Source organism: Cryptotermes secundus, unplaced genomic scaffold (assembly GCF_002891405.2).
Source record: "Cryptotermes secundus unplaced genomic scaffold, Csec_1.0 scaffold1230, whole genome shotgun sequence".
NCBI lineage: Eukaryota > Metazoa > Arthropoda > Insecta > Blattodea > Kalotermitidae > Cryptotermes > Cryptotermes secundus.
In genome coordinates this window covers 1,289,872-1,305,256 of record NW_019743170.1, presented here as the reverse complement: position 1 = coordinate 1,305,256, position 15,385 = coordinate 1,289,872, and the positions used below count along the sequence as shown (strand labels likewise).

The 15,385-nt window shown below is 40.2% G+C and overlaps 1 protein-coding gene across 1 annotated transcript; it reads left to right on the top strand.

Annotated features, from left to right (window-relative positions):
* Window positions 1–3,899: 3,899 nt before the first annotated feature.
* On the top strand, window positions 3,900–15,216 carry LOC111874024. Its single transcript, XM_023869140.2, has 2 exons — window positions 3,900–4,234; window positions 12,609–15,216. Exons 1-2 carry the CDS (start codon window positions 3,911–3,913, stop codon window positions 13,935–13,937), a joined length of 1,653 nt encoding a protein of 550 aa, XP_023724908.1. The 5' UTR covers window positions 3,900–3,910; the 3' UTR covers window positions 13,938–15,216.
* The last annotated feature ends 169 nt before the right edge of the window (window positions 15,217–15,385 follow it).

Genomic DNA, 15,385 nt, shown 5'->3' with positions numbered 1-15,385 from the left:
TGCGATATGTTCCCTACACAGCGACAATGCTAACAGAGCCACCTGGTAATCACATATGTAAACAGTCTCTTGGACTTCTTTAAACAGAAGCAGTTCCTATTTATGGGCACAATAACTGTGCCTCAGCATGTGCTGGCCTTGTCAGTACCGGCCACATCTTCACGTAAAGTCTAGTTTCCATTCTCAAGTGGCCCTGGTATTCATACGCAGATACGCGCTCGCAAGTGAGCGCACGCGCAGCTACAAAGGACACGATAAATATGGCGGAAGGGTACAGATATATTTTGGCTCCTCACCAAGAGCTCATTGACTTTGAGGTCCACCGCGCATGCCTTGTAATCGTTAACATGTGCTCCTTCGTAGATGAAATTGTAAACGAGAGCTAATTGTGATCACCCAGTACAACACGTGCCGACCTTTAAATTGTGTGCCATTTTCTTACGTGCTGGTTATTTAAGCGTCGCTTTCAGTTTTGCTTTTTTTTTATTGCTTGTGGGGTGGGACTAAGTCCCTTGTACTGCGGCCACTTCTGGCCTATTGTACCAGCCCCAGATGATAGGTGAGGGTGATTGTGGAGCATTTAGAGGAATGAAGATTGGCAGGGGAAACCGAAGTACTCGGAGGAAACCTGCCCCAGCGCCACGTTGTCCACCACAAATCCCACTTTACCAGACCCGGGATCGAATCCGGGCCGCCGCGGTGGGAAGCCAACGACTAACCGCTTGAGCTATGCGCGGCCTGAGTATGGGGTTAATGAACAGTGTAGGAATGAGCCTCTTTCTTAGAGGAGGGTAAGGTTCTCTAACACCGCAGACACAGTAAGTAACAAGTGATCTTCATCATCTGTATGATGTGTTAGTATAGACCGTCTTCTAGTGCACACAATCTCACTTGTCACTTCACTACATGCTTCGGCATCACTGTGCCATCCTCAGGTGTGTTATTTACGTTAAACTATTGCACTGCTCGCCATCATACATCTAAAATGTATATTCGTCATGTACTATAATAAAATTTATATATTAAAATTTTGTTAAGATTTATCATCTTATACGTCGTATTTCAAACTCGCGTATTTTATCAATCTTCCGCTATGGGAGTCGTTCTTCCTATATTTTGTGTATACTGCGTCTTGTGATGTGTCCTTCTCTTGCGGCTGCGTTCTTCGTCATCAGGTGTGCCGCGTCCTGCAGTCTTCGCGATGTTTATTTGAAATCACTGGCAGTATTTTACTTGAAATTCAGTAGTTTCCTTATGCCCTTGTTACTGCATTGTCTTGATGTGTGAATATGGCCCTAGGATTGCAGTGGGTTATAAAATCATCTAGTACCGTATGTTAGCAGGGTTCGGAGGTTATTGGAAGAGAGAGAGCGACAGAAGTATTGAGCTTCGTTCCGAGAACTTTATAGTGGACTAAAACAGTGATGTCTCATTCGGAATATATCGTACACGAGTTCTATGTCACAATTCTTCCACTGTTGGACATAGCGTTTCTCCAGTTGCGCGATTTGCAACATGACGAACAAGGAAACAATTAGCGAAGCGCAGTGCTCAAATTTATTTTCGAATAATACGAGCCAGTTTACGTATTCTTAGAGAATCGTCTGATTAAATATTTCAGCGTCAGTTATGCAGCTGTTGCGGCTACTCTGTGAACACGAACTTCGTTTGTTTGCACGAGTTGTTTAACATACACGTATACACTTGAATCCGTGTTTCCCTATCAGACTGAGGCAGAAACTGAAGATGCCTGTGGCATGCAGCCTCGCCCTACATGTGCTGCTGTACTCCCCGAGGAAATGTCCTTTCACGATGAAGTAAAATTTAAATTCAACTCAATAATTTCTTTTTAAAATTTTATTAGATTCGTCGATACTCACGTATTTGCTAGTGACGCTAATAAACATAGCATATAATCCCATCTTATCCGTCCCGTCAGCTTTGTCACATTTATAATTGTGTATATAATTAATAATAATAATAATAATAATAATAATAATAATAAATAATCTAATAAAAATAATAACTAATCGTACAATTTCCCTCCATCGTGTCTAGAAATTATATTTTCCATGGGTAGAAATTTCGCGTTTGGATATTATGAACAAAACAATACGGTTGGCACTGCTAACACAATTTACAGTATACAAGAATAAGCTGCACCTTGTTTCAAAACCCGCAATTAAATTTCGAAGCCAGTAGCCCCAGGTACGATAAGAGGTTCTCACAGCTGTAGTTAAGGAGAACTATGTCTGCTGGGATATAACACCGTTTAGTCCGTTGAAAATTCGCCGACGTTTCAGAGGAATAACCTCAAGTCTGTTTTCCGTCTGTAAGGCAACAATACAGACAACTTTAATTCACACTTAATTCATTAGATTTTCATTAATTGTTATAATGTCATTAAAATTATTAAAAATATGTACATTTAGTGTTTATGTTACTTGTTTCAACTGCACAGGGTCATCATCAGGCAACGCATCTTTTAAAGGAGTCTGCTGCACTGCGCACTTGGTCAAATTGTATTAATTAAGACACGTCTTTGTTATTATTAATCTTTTTTTTTAATTCTGACGTTGTATGATGATTTTATAGGAGGATTTGCTTCATACTGCGGCTGTTTTCGTGTCCCACTGGGTGTGCAGCTCGCTTAGTTCTAACTAATGTTGCTTTTTATGCATAATATTATAAACAGTCTCGGAAGAAGACACTGGTTCTCTTTCAGTGATCGTACAACAAGGGAAACAGGAACCCAGGAAGCAATAATGTCGGTTGATTTTTAACGGACTACACGGCGTTATATCCAAGAAGATAGAGTTCTTCAAACAGAATAACATGTCTTGTTTTTCGCTTAGTACTAATTCTGCATAATTTCCTTAAAAATTCAATGGAAATTTCAGAATCAACAAAATTCCATTTCCATAGCTCAGCGAATAGAACTCAATGACTCAACGTAAAATTCATGCAGCGAGCGAGGAACCAGCGCTATACTTAGAATAGGCCGCGGTAGCTTACTTCCAAGTCACTTGCAGTTCATAATCGATACAAATCCCTTCGTTGTTATCAGTAGTTCCTGGATAATGGCAGAATTTTCCTCTAAACAAGCAGATATATAACTTTCAATATATTAAATTACTTTGGTAGCAGACATTTGGAGCCACTGCACCCGTAAGCAACAGCTGTAAGTGAAAATCTTACCAAAGCTTCATTAAGCATCTTCCTCCATATTTAAAATACGTTAACATTCTTATGCGAATACCAGATTCATTGTAAACTTAATTTAGATGGTGTCAGTTGGAAACACAACAAATTCACAACAATACATGATGATAGCGACTTCAAATTGCTTCAAGTGAGACTGCATTGAGAAGCTTTTGTATTCTAGAAAACCTCACGAGTTCAACGACGTATCATTATGGGTTGATTCAGCGTAGAATAAATTTTCCTTTTATCTAACTTGTCCATAACGAACCTCGGGCGCATTAAACCTGCATATTGCCCAAGATGACGCTTCATCCCAGAGTAAAACGGTCTCAGTAAGAATTTTTTCCAGAGTTCATTTACATCAAATATGCCGATGTTCTCAATAAATAATACCCTATGCAATTTCCAGGAGCAGTTTCTCCTCCACTTTCCCTAATATCTTCTTCATGTGGTGCTTAATAAAACACGGGAATGTTTTTTAAAAGACTTGGTGATTTAATCACTGTGATATTCAAAGTCATTCGCTTAAGAATAACAGACACCTGAAAGGGAACGTCAATGAATTGAAACGAGTACTTCCATTTCAGACCACCTAGTAATATATGCGATCGTTAAGAGAAGAGAGGATGACAGGATGACTTGTCCGCGTATGTAAAGCGCATCTATATCATGATCATTGGATTATTTTCAGGTCACGAGTAGCACCATGGCTAAACTGAAACAGCCCTACAAACTGCAAGACCTGGTTATGCTGAGAGTGGTCAAGCTGTTACGTAAAGCGTGTGAGTCGTGGATAACAGCATTGCGTGAAGCAGCGCTGACTGGCAGTGAGGCATATCTGAAGGAGACGCAGAATGTGACGGCTGATTGTGACACGGTTCACGAACTTCTAACATCGCTGCTGACAGGAATTTCAGCTCAGCAAGCCGCTCTCATACTGAAGGAGATTATACCCGTGATCACGAATTATGATGACAATTGCTGGGAATTGAAGCGGGCTTCTTGGTATCAAGACGAGAAGCACAACACGGTGTGTGTAAAAATGCTTAGGGCTGTGCTGCCTGCTGGCGCTAAGGAATTTGTAATAAACTGCAGATCATCCGGATTTGCACAAAAACTAATCATTCAGACTTTGGCCACTGTACCAGATTTAACGGCTTTAACTTTCCATACTAACACAGAAATCAACAACTCCGCCTTATTAGCCAGCAACATCCATCACCTAAAAAACTTGCAGGAATTTGAATACTTTTATCACTGTACTGACGATGTGGTAGAACAACTGGGATTGCACTGCACAGAGTTGAAGACGGTTAATCTTAGAGAATCGCTTGCGGTTACAGACACTTCCATACGACACCTGATGAAACTAAGAAAGCTAGAATATCTGAACTTGACTTACACGGACGTTTCTTTTCCATCATATGGATCGCTTCTTTCAAGGTTGCCGATGATCCGTAACATTGATATGCTATCACTGATAGATGACGTTTTCAATTATATTCGAAAACAAGAGCTCTGTACTGTAACACAATTTTCCGGGTTTATTCATAATATTAATATTGTAAGACAGAAGTGTCCTAACCTCACAAAAGCGAAAGTGTATACATTTAACAAAGATCTCAAGAATCTTACTACTTTAATCGGATTGGTTAACTTGCACATTATAAACGGAAACTATGAGAAGTGTAATCTAGGAGCCGTCCTAATTGGTATGGGTCACAGACTTATCGATCTATGCCTATATGATATTACAGATGTAAATATTGCCCACATTGTTATGCCGTGCTCCTCCTTGAAGCGCCTGGTTCTGAAAGGTTGCACATTTGCATCACAGAACAAAAATTCAGCCCTTGATACTTATCTTCCTCATTATAAGAGTCTAATTATATTAAAATTAATAGGGAATTCTTCTCATCATACGGATTTTCACCACTTGCGATATTACGACAATCTGCAGGTATTTGAGTGCAAAGGACTTGACATTCTCACTGACGATTTCATCCGTGACGCAACGCGGCAAGGCGCATTCAGAAACATTCTGCGCTTTTGGGTAGAGGAAGCTGGGGATGGGGCTTTGACCATGAGTACAGTTGAGCTACTGCTACAGCACTGTGAGCATCTGAGGGAAATCGGACTTCTGAGAAGTTGGCGTCGCGTGACTCCAAGCCAATGCTCAGATCTCATAGAAAGAACGAGATCTATGAATTTTGATCTTCAATTAGATTAGTAGACAGAGACTTGTTAAGAATAACTGAAAGTGTGTTGATCTATACGTGGATATATATTACCATAAGTTTACAGTATGTTTCGTGTGATATATTCTGAACTGAGAATATTAATACTTCAAAATTTAACTTTTTTCGAAAGAAAGACTGACGTGCCACCGTGATAACGCCTAGTTTCTTGACGCTTTATTTGCAATGCTCTACAGCGAGAATATTCCAAGTTACGGATGTGATATTTGATATTTGAAAAGTGTAGACATTTTTTTAGAAAATACAATCAGTCCTAATTGTAACAACGCATAATATGGATAAATGATTTCAAATAATTCATACGCCAAAGATAGTTCAAGTACAATGTTAGTTCCAATTTCGAGGTCTGCATTACGGTGACTACGCGGATTCTGTCCGCCTCTTGTGGCTTCGCGTAATCCCTTACCTGGGTACCAACGTAAGAGAGATATATGCTGCCTCCTATATTTGAGTCGAACTGAAATTTTAAATAGAGACAACGTGTTTGCCAAAACGTCGGTGTTCACGCACACGTCTACATTGTATGATAATCCAGCTGACTATAACATGAAGCATGTAGCTATAAGCCCCTTTTAGCGGAATATTAACCTGCTTTTATCCATTTTTCCATTCTACAGGATTACTTATTAAGCACAACAATGTAAATTGTTCTGTGATGGATCTGACGTTCAGTAACCATAAGTTTTACGCGCAAATTTTCTGCATGATAGTGATTAATAGTTGATACTTCTCAAGCATTTAAATGTAAGAGGTGGCGAAGCAAGAACAATTAGTGTTTCATGAATGTACTTCAAATTTTATTGCTGCATTACTTTAATTATTTTAATAAAGTACTTTAAAGAGACTGATCTCTTAATTTTGTTGCTCTTGTAATTTGGTACAATATCTGTCTTTTTATTCTGACTTTGAGCTAATACATCCTCCATTAAAGTGTCTAAGGATAAGAAGAAGAATAACATTTGTACGACCAAGAGGTCTGCTCAGCTCAGAAATAAGTAAACATACTGTTTCAGATAAACCTCTCTGCGTTCATGTTAGGCCTCCGCTCAGATATCAGGACTCCTCAAGCCGAACAGTCGACTACTCCGAGCAAACTTACTGGCAAGCGAATAAGGATTAAGTTGAAATGTAAACAGATTGCCGAAGGTGCTGGAAATTTCCTCTTAAATGAATAATTATTGAATGCGCTTCTTAAAACAAAGTTCTTTCAAACAAAATTAATATATTATCTAAAATCTTCAGGTACAAATCTCATAAACCTTGTACTGAAGTATTACTAAAGTAACTTCAGAAATCAATCCCTGTAAAATAAGTTAAATCAGGTAAATAGAACATTCACTTGCAAGTGAACATAATGAAGACGCTTTGAAGGTCTTGAAGTTTTCACAACAGTGACTATGAAGAATGCCGTCTTCTGGGATGTGGCGCCTTGTAGGTCTTGTGTGAACCGATGTTCCTCTGAAATATCGGTTCACACAGGATCTACATGGAGCCACATCCCAGAAGACGGTATTCTTCATGGGGGCGCTTGTTTTTGCTCACAAAATTTAATATATATATGATGAAAATAACGTTGCAAAGATAGTGCTCGCAAATTCCAGCTACTTGTTTTTGGAGTATACTTGCGGTCGGATAAACAAATGTATCCCCCAACATATGAGTGATCTTTGAAACCACATACGAAGAATATAATTTCCTCTATGACTGCTTCTTGTGACGTAAGCTACCGGAAAATTTCACTATCATCGATAAACAGGCCATAAATCCTTATTTCAGATTGTGCTCCAGTACAGGGTTACAGAGAAATGAAGTACTTCAGCGCGCACATCGCCCTTTCATTTTCACCCTTTCACATTCGCATACACACCCTCTCACACATTCTCATACACTCCCTCTCACATTCCCCAACACCCCCTCTCACATTCGCATACACCCCTCTCACATTCACCCACACCCCCTCTCACAATCGCTCACAATCTCTCACATTCACCCAAGCCCCCTCTCACATTCGCTCACACCCTCTCTCACATTCGCCCACACTCTCTCTCACATTCGCCCAAAGGTGTTCAGATGTCTTACAGAGCCGACTGGCCTTGTGCACAAGGGAGAATACGGTTCCCTTAGTTGCTTCAATAGTGAGCAGCAGTGAAGTCAAGTCGCTCTTCAACTTCTGAACAAACTCTTTCGCATGATTGTCATCATCAATTTTGCAGGGTGAGTTCTTACAGTCCTGTTCATATTACTCATCAAATTTGGCCTTATCTGTCCAACTTTGTTTCGATATTACTAATTTCGATATATCCACAAGCTGCACGCTTGCAAATTTTAGGAATTTGTTTGATTTTGAAAGGCAGCTCTACATCACCCAATTCCAGCTTAACACCGCTCTTTTCCAACCCGCCTTTGCTTGTATCAGCGCAGTCGGAATGGTGCTATCCCTGCTACACCTGTTTCTACCTTAGGACAGTGTATGATGGCTACTGGAAGTTGCCCTCACAGATCAAACTAAGGAAGATCGGTATAGGTATGGGAAACTAGCTGGGTCGGTTCGCATGAGTCTCAGGGTAGCGATGCCGAAGAAAGCGTTTTTCTGAGAGTTGAGCCAATTGACGTTTATTCACCTGCTAATTCACCACACTGTTAAATTAATGTATTCTTAGCTTTAAGTTACAGCTTTACACTATCAGCAAGCTATGTCTCGGAGCGTGCAAGGGTCACGTCCGTTCAGTTCGGAATATTGTGAAAGTCTCTCTTTTTGTGGAATGGCTTGCACCCCCACGCCGGGATTTCGAAAGATGGTGTTGACATATACATTTTCATCCCATCTTCCGTAGGAAGCTTGAACGAGGCAACCCAATCATACTGGCTCTCATTCGCAGGCAATTGTAACAAGCTCTGACCCGTCCTTTTAGGCGCGTCCGGTTCCCTGTACCCGAGCTAAATTTATGACTGATCGTAAATGTCATAACTCCGGACTTCTTGTTTCTGCCAGAATCTAGAAAATTTCAACATAAACACCGTATTGCACGTCCCAGACAGTGAAATACGATATTAAAGATCACAATACATTTCCAGTAATATCGAAACATAAGACTTTTGAAATTAAAATTACCGAGAATTAATTAGAAATAAATTTCATGGTCATCTATAATCATCCAAATAAATAAGGGCTCAGAATGATCAGCGTCACACATCAGAATACATACCCTTTTACTCCAATTGCAATCCCCATCTCTAACGTCATACCTATTCATACAACATGGTAAACACATGACTTCTATCTTATTTCAAAACTTAATCAATCACATCTTCAGAACTGAAAGATCATCACTATTAGAATTCGTATGATTCATACTGTCAGCATCCTAACACAAGAGGTCCAGCCTTCTCATAAAACTTACCACACTTTCAACAGTTGTAACAGTAGGTATTTATAATTCAATTAACTTATTCTGATGCACCATACTTTGATAGCTCATAACCTTTGGAACCTTGTTTGCCCTCTTATCATAAATATTACTTAATGCCGTCGATATTATCAGAAACCAGTATCACACAATTCATTGCTACATAATCCATACGCCTTGCTACTGACAATAAGTAACACAGAAATTAACACAAATTTAACAATAGTGAAATCAATTAACTTTCTTAACCTTACCACAAATAAATGAAATATGTGGATATGCAGGAAAATCTGACGCGCACTGACACTGACCTTGAAACTGTCTCACTTTGACACTTAGCGATGACCATATTTATATCACAGTATTTTCAAAACAATACAATCAAATTAGAATCCGCTTACGAGCACACAACACTAACGGCATCTGTTACAGTGATTGTCCAAGAGCTGCATTTGCCAGGTCCTTGGTTTACTGACAGTCCACGCATGGAGGTGAACAGGTGACGTTAAATCACCTCAGTATGACATTGAAGTAACCTTTGATTTTACAGTACCTGTGGTTCCTTTATCCTTGAGAGACTTCTTCCTCTTCTTCCAGTTTCGAACCCACGTCCTGCTCTGGCGATCCGAGAGATAATGTCAGGAGTCTGTCGCCGTTTGACTTCTTCCGCCCCGAACTGAAGCTGAAGTTGTGCTACCCACGACTGATTCCCATACTCTTCTGTTACGTCTCCTGATTCAATGCCCGTTTTCGGAACTTCAGCCAAGTTTCCACAAATCACTTGCCATCTCGATACTGGAGAAATCACATCGCATCCGTGAAGTCCACTTTCTGCATAATTCATCTCGTCGGTATCGGGTAACTTCATTTCTGATTAGTCTGTACTGTTGGAACTGCTCAATGTGCGTTCTTCTTGGCTAACAGCAATTCCTTGGTCAATAGTTGTGTGCTCTTGGGTGGCAAGAGTGCCCGGCTCTTTCACATTTTCTTCGTTATGACATGAATTTAACTGATGTTTTATTTGAGTCTCAAAATTTTCAGATTTATCCCCTCGCACCGTATCGGTCAAAGTTTGAATCTGTCCGTGAGTGCGCCCAGAGACGGCTTTAACTTCGTTATTCACGAACTCCATCTGTTGGTTCATTTTATATTCCGAGTCCCTTGCCAATGCAGCCCGCATTTCACGCACGTCTTCCTTTATACTATTTTCCACTGGCGGCATTATGTCATCAAATTTACTTTCCATATAGGTTAATATGGCCTGCCAGTCTATCTCACTGTCCTTCACTTTTTCTATACATTTCGTCTGTTTATTCTGGGTCCGTAAATTAGTTCCTTCCTCCATTTCTCCCCCATTCTCTGTACTGTTGATCCCTTCCATTACTTCAATCCCTTGTTTATAATATTGATGGCTCTAACTAACCTTGCCTGTATGTATCTTCCATTTGCTTGTCTTCAGATTTGTTCCTATCCTCCGCTGTTTCCATGATGTTCCACTCGTAGACTCCCGGTCTCCTCCGCTGTTTCCATGATGTCCCGCTCGTAGACTCCTGGTCTCCTCCGCTGTTTCCATGATGTCCCGCTCGTAGACTCCCGGTCTCCTCCACTGTTACGTGCCCTAGGTTGGAAGCGCCCGCCGACGTACAGTTGCCACGACTGTCGCTCGAGCTTGAGTTCTTATTCACAGGATACGGGTGCTTCGGAGATGGAAGTGGAACACACTTCGAGGTTTATGAATCCGGGGGCTCCAGAACACACAGTGGATTGCAGTTTTAATTTAAAGTTTCATTAATGACCAATATTTACATTATTCTCCAAGCTAGCCGCTCCGTCCGCCGACTCGTTACCACTACTGTAAAACACTTCTCTGTTCTCCGTTTATCTTTCAACAACTGTCCTCCTCAGCTCCCCATAACTGACTTCCCTCACTTTACCAGCCGCCCAGTTGGCCTAAAAAAAGCGGAAAAATAGAAACATAAAAATAGAAAGCCAAGGGTCGAGCCCGGCATCTGACCTACTTTCATATTTTTCGTGAAGCCCGTAAACTTCAAGGCACACGAGCAGGGAACCCAAGACCCTCCTGGTAGGTCTCGCACAAGGTCAGTTTATGGGTTTGTGATACCAGGAGCAAATTGACGACGTTAGGTACTATAGTGAAATCCTAAGCCTAAGGTCGACAATAGCTGAATTACAACTAGACGGTCCCGGGATGGTATCTCGCCGGAGGAGCGTCTCTCATTTTGTTAAACGATGCATAAGTTGTTCATACACTTAATTAAATAATTTTGGCGAGAGACGTACGGTTACAAAACTAACCTGGGTTGTTACAGTGCAGCGGCTGGTTGAAGTGCGGAGTGGTGTTGCGGCTACTGGGAGACGGCGTCCGGTGCGTGGCAGAACTTCCGGTTGCTCTTCTCCCCGGCTGTTCTCTTGAATCTCGTGCTGAACAGCGTTTTACTACGTACCTGCTGTGTTCGAGTGCAATGGAGTTTGCCTTCGCTCATTGTCACATCTCTCCCGTTCACGACGATTATCTTTTTGCACTTTTTCACTTTACGCGGCTCGCTATTGTTCGTATACTATTCCTACATCACGTTGTACGACACTTCTCTAAAAACGCTGTTTTCCTACCCGCCATTTGTTATATCAGCTCAGTCGGAATGGTGCTATCCCTGCTACACCTATTTCTACCTTAGGAGAGTGTATGATGATCCCTGCAAGTTGTCCTCACAGATCTGTATAGGTACGGGAATCCAGCTGGGTCGGTTAGCATGAGACTCAGGGTAGCGATGCCGAATTAAGCGGTATTCTGGGAGTTGATCCAGCTTGATGTTTATTCACTTATTTTCCTCCAAACCACACTGTTAATTTATTGTACGTTAATGCTTACAATTACAATATATTAATTGATCTGCAAACTATGTCTCGGAGCGTGCAAGGGTCACTTCCGTACACTTCAGAATATGGTGAAAAACTTCTCGTGGAATGGCTTGCACACGCCACGCTGGGAATTCGAAATATTCGAATTCCCCATTGTGCGTACATAGACACGTCGTTTCATCTCCCGTAGGGAAGTCTGAACGAGGCACCTCAGTCATAATCGCCCTCATTCACAGGCAATTGTAACGAGATCTGAACTGCCCTCTTCACTGACTTCTTGTAGGTGCGTCAGGTTTCCTGTACCCGAGCTAAATTAATGACTACTCGTAAATGTCAGAACCCCGGACTCCTTGGCCCTGCCAGAATCTAGAAATTTGAACATAAACACCGTATTGCACGTCCCAGGCAATGAAATACGATATTATAGATCACAATACAGTTCCAGTTATATCGAAATATAAGAGATTGAATTTAAAATTACCGACAATATAAATTAGAAATAAAGTTTATGGTCATTTATAATCATCCAAATAAATAAGGGCTAAGACTGATCAGAGACACACCTGCAGACCCACCCCCTCTCGATTCTAAATTGCGGGCTTTAATTATGTTTGTGTAGAACTGGCTTAAGTACCGATATATTAAAAAATGATTCCAGCAATGAAATCGCGTTTCTTGTTTTTCACCCACATGCAAGTACATTTATTAATATAAACACTAATATCTCCATAAGGAGTAGAATATCCGTTCTTAATATTAGATGGGTTAGACCCAAGCTGAAATGTAAAGCATTGTACCAGTCATACCAGCATCTTGAAATATGGAAAAAACAGTTAACTGTCTTCAAACTATTTTTCAGGTGACAGATATCAACATGCCCCAGAGGAAACGACCCAGGACTCTGAGTGACATGAGTGTAGAGGCGTATATCAACATTTATTATAATGTGTGTAATAGATGGAATTTGGATTTGTATAATGCAATGCAGAGATGCAGAAACCATTACCGGTACGTGAAATGGAGAGTGATGAGTGAAATCCAACAGATCAAACAGATTCTATCAGAGGTGGCGCCATTGATACAAAGAATAATTTCTCCAGAGTTAGCATCTAGCTTTGCCGACAATATCACGTTTCATTTCGAGAGAAATGAATATGTTACAAGCCTCGGCATTTTTGAAGAAGAAAGACACGATGAATTGTGCATTGCCATGTTTCGCTCCGTCCTAACACGTTTCCTATATGAGTATGAGCCTTATATTTTTTTACTTATTTTTACATGGTTTCTAGTAATTCGAAATCTGGACAGTGTACCTGGGTTAAGAATATTGTCTATGAATCAAAGATTTGAATTAATAAAGTCATTGAAGTTAAGTCGAGTAACCCTTACCGGCTCGGCTCTAGTGGCCAGGTCCATCCATCAACTTCAGGAGTTACAGGTGTTTCATTATATGGGAGACTGCACTGACGAAGTGGTGATACAACTGGGTCTCAACTGTTCCAACCTGACTGAGGTTTCGGTTATGTATTCTTTCAGGGAAACCAATGACTGTGTTCCCCACTTACTGCTACTCAGTAATGTAGAATTTTTAGATATTACTGGCACACAAATTGATCGTTTACACTATGGGCAGCTACTCTCCGGATTACCGAAAATTTCCAACGTCAGATTCGTAAATAAACTTGACGATCTTTTAAGCCATATTACCCTGGAGACGGTCGACACGGTAACGCAAGTCTACGGTGTAGTTAATGATATCGATAACCAAATACGTAAGTTCCCCAAAACACAAAAATTTGTACTGCTAGAACCAGACGTACATCTGCCAGATGTCACACCTCCACCAGACTTCGATCTCTCAGACGTGACACATTGGACCGAATTGCGCAAACTGGAAATTTTATTTGGTGACTGCACTACAATTAATCTGAACGCCATCCTAACGGGTATAGGTCATGTACTTACCGACCTTACACTGAAAAGTGTCACGGATCTAAATCATGGAGATATCATAACGCTGTGCAAGTCATTAGGGAAATCTATCTCTGCACTCCTGCAAAATTTCACCACTAAATGCAGATACACCGCCCAACCCAGAGTTACCACATTTCAGGAAATTGCTATCTTTAAAAATAGAAAAATCAATCAACGATCAAACAGATTTCAGTTTTATCAGATACTAACTTAATCTGGAAAGAATTGAGTTGCTTGGGATTGACATCTTCACGGAAGAATTCATGGAGGAAGCTGTAAACCTGGGTACACTTGCAAACTTAAAGGAGTGTTATATAAGCGAAACTGACAAGGGAGTTCTGACCTTAAACGTTCTTGAGCAACTCCTTCGTCATTGTTCAAATTTGAAAATATCTGGACATACGGAACAATTAGATCATCTTAATTCAGAAAATGTCCTGCAACTGAAGCGTGAATTATCAGAACAAAATTTTGATATTGACATTATCTCCTAACACAAGGACCCTTCTGCATTTTATGAAATGAGGACATGGTTTTGAGCAACGCGACTTCTTTTAACGTGGAAGTCCAGGAATATTATATATTTCGTATTACTGTGTGACATATTTAAAGACATTTTACTTGTATGTGTTTTATGTGTTCTTAATTTATTTCTGTTTACATATTATTATTCCGAGAGAAGTAGAACCAGACAGAACGTACTTTTCATTATATAAATTCAGTGAGTTGTGGGTCTCCCATTTCTCAATCCTGCATCGTATTGAATAAAAAAGATCTCTTTTAAAATTACAATTGCGTTTGTTGACAAGAGATTGAAAGAATTTCAGTCTTTCAGTTAAGTCTAATAGTTACAACTGAAGACGTAGTTAAGTAGTTTCTAGTACGCCAAATATTTAGGTATGCTTACCCGCACGACAGAAGGTTTGTAAGCTTCAAATGGAGACATTTGTGCATTTTACTTTGCTGAGCAGTGGCATCCTGACATTACTTTACATTAGTGAGTAGGAAAGCTTTGAATAAATGAAGTGCCTGCAGTCACAGAGGCCAAATTAATTATGGTGATTGTGGGACTCAATTTGTTTTCCCGGGATCTTCGGTATCCACCTCAAAACAACACGTTGTCATCGTTCAGGAACATGACAAGAAAATTGAAACAAAACACTTTAATGACCCTAATAATAATATTCATGTGCTCTGCCTGTAATTCGTGCACTTGGAAAATTTATGGAATCTGATGTGACACATGATTGTTATTTTATCTGAATTTGACTAAACGCAAGATGTGAAATTTGAATCTATTCATGTCTAAGGTGTAACTCGTGATGTACGTGTAACACGCTCTCATGTATGAAGCTTGTAAGGATATGTTTATGCATGTATCCATGATTTTATACATTTTGTATCTTTTAATATTGCAGAACATTCAATAAAATATATCTGATTAAATTAGTGTCTTAAATAATAAGACGCTAAACAATCGACATGTTCGCACACTTCAATTCTCAGCTTACATTTCAGCGATTTAAAAGGTATCAGCATTACCCTCATAAGTATCTGCAACTTTACAGAAAGGTACGAGACTCCAAATCCCCTAACACTGCATACTTTACACAATGTAAGTGGTTTGGCCAGAAAGTAGCGGGGCTGCTACAAATATCTCCT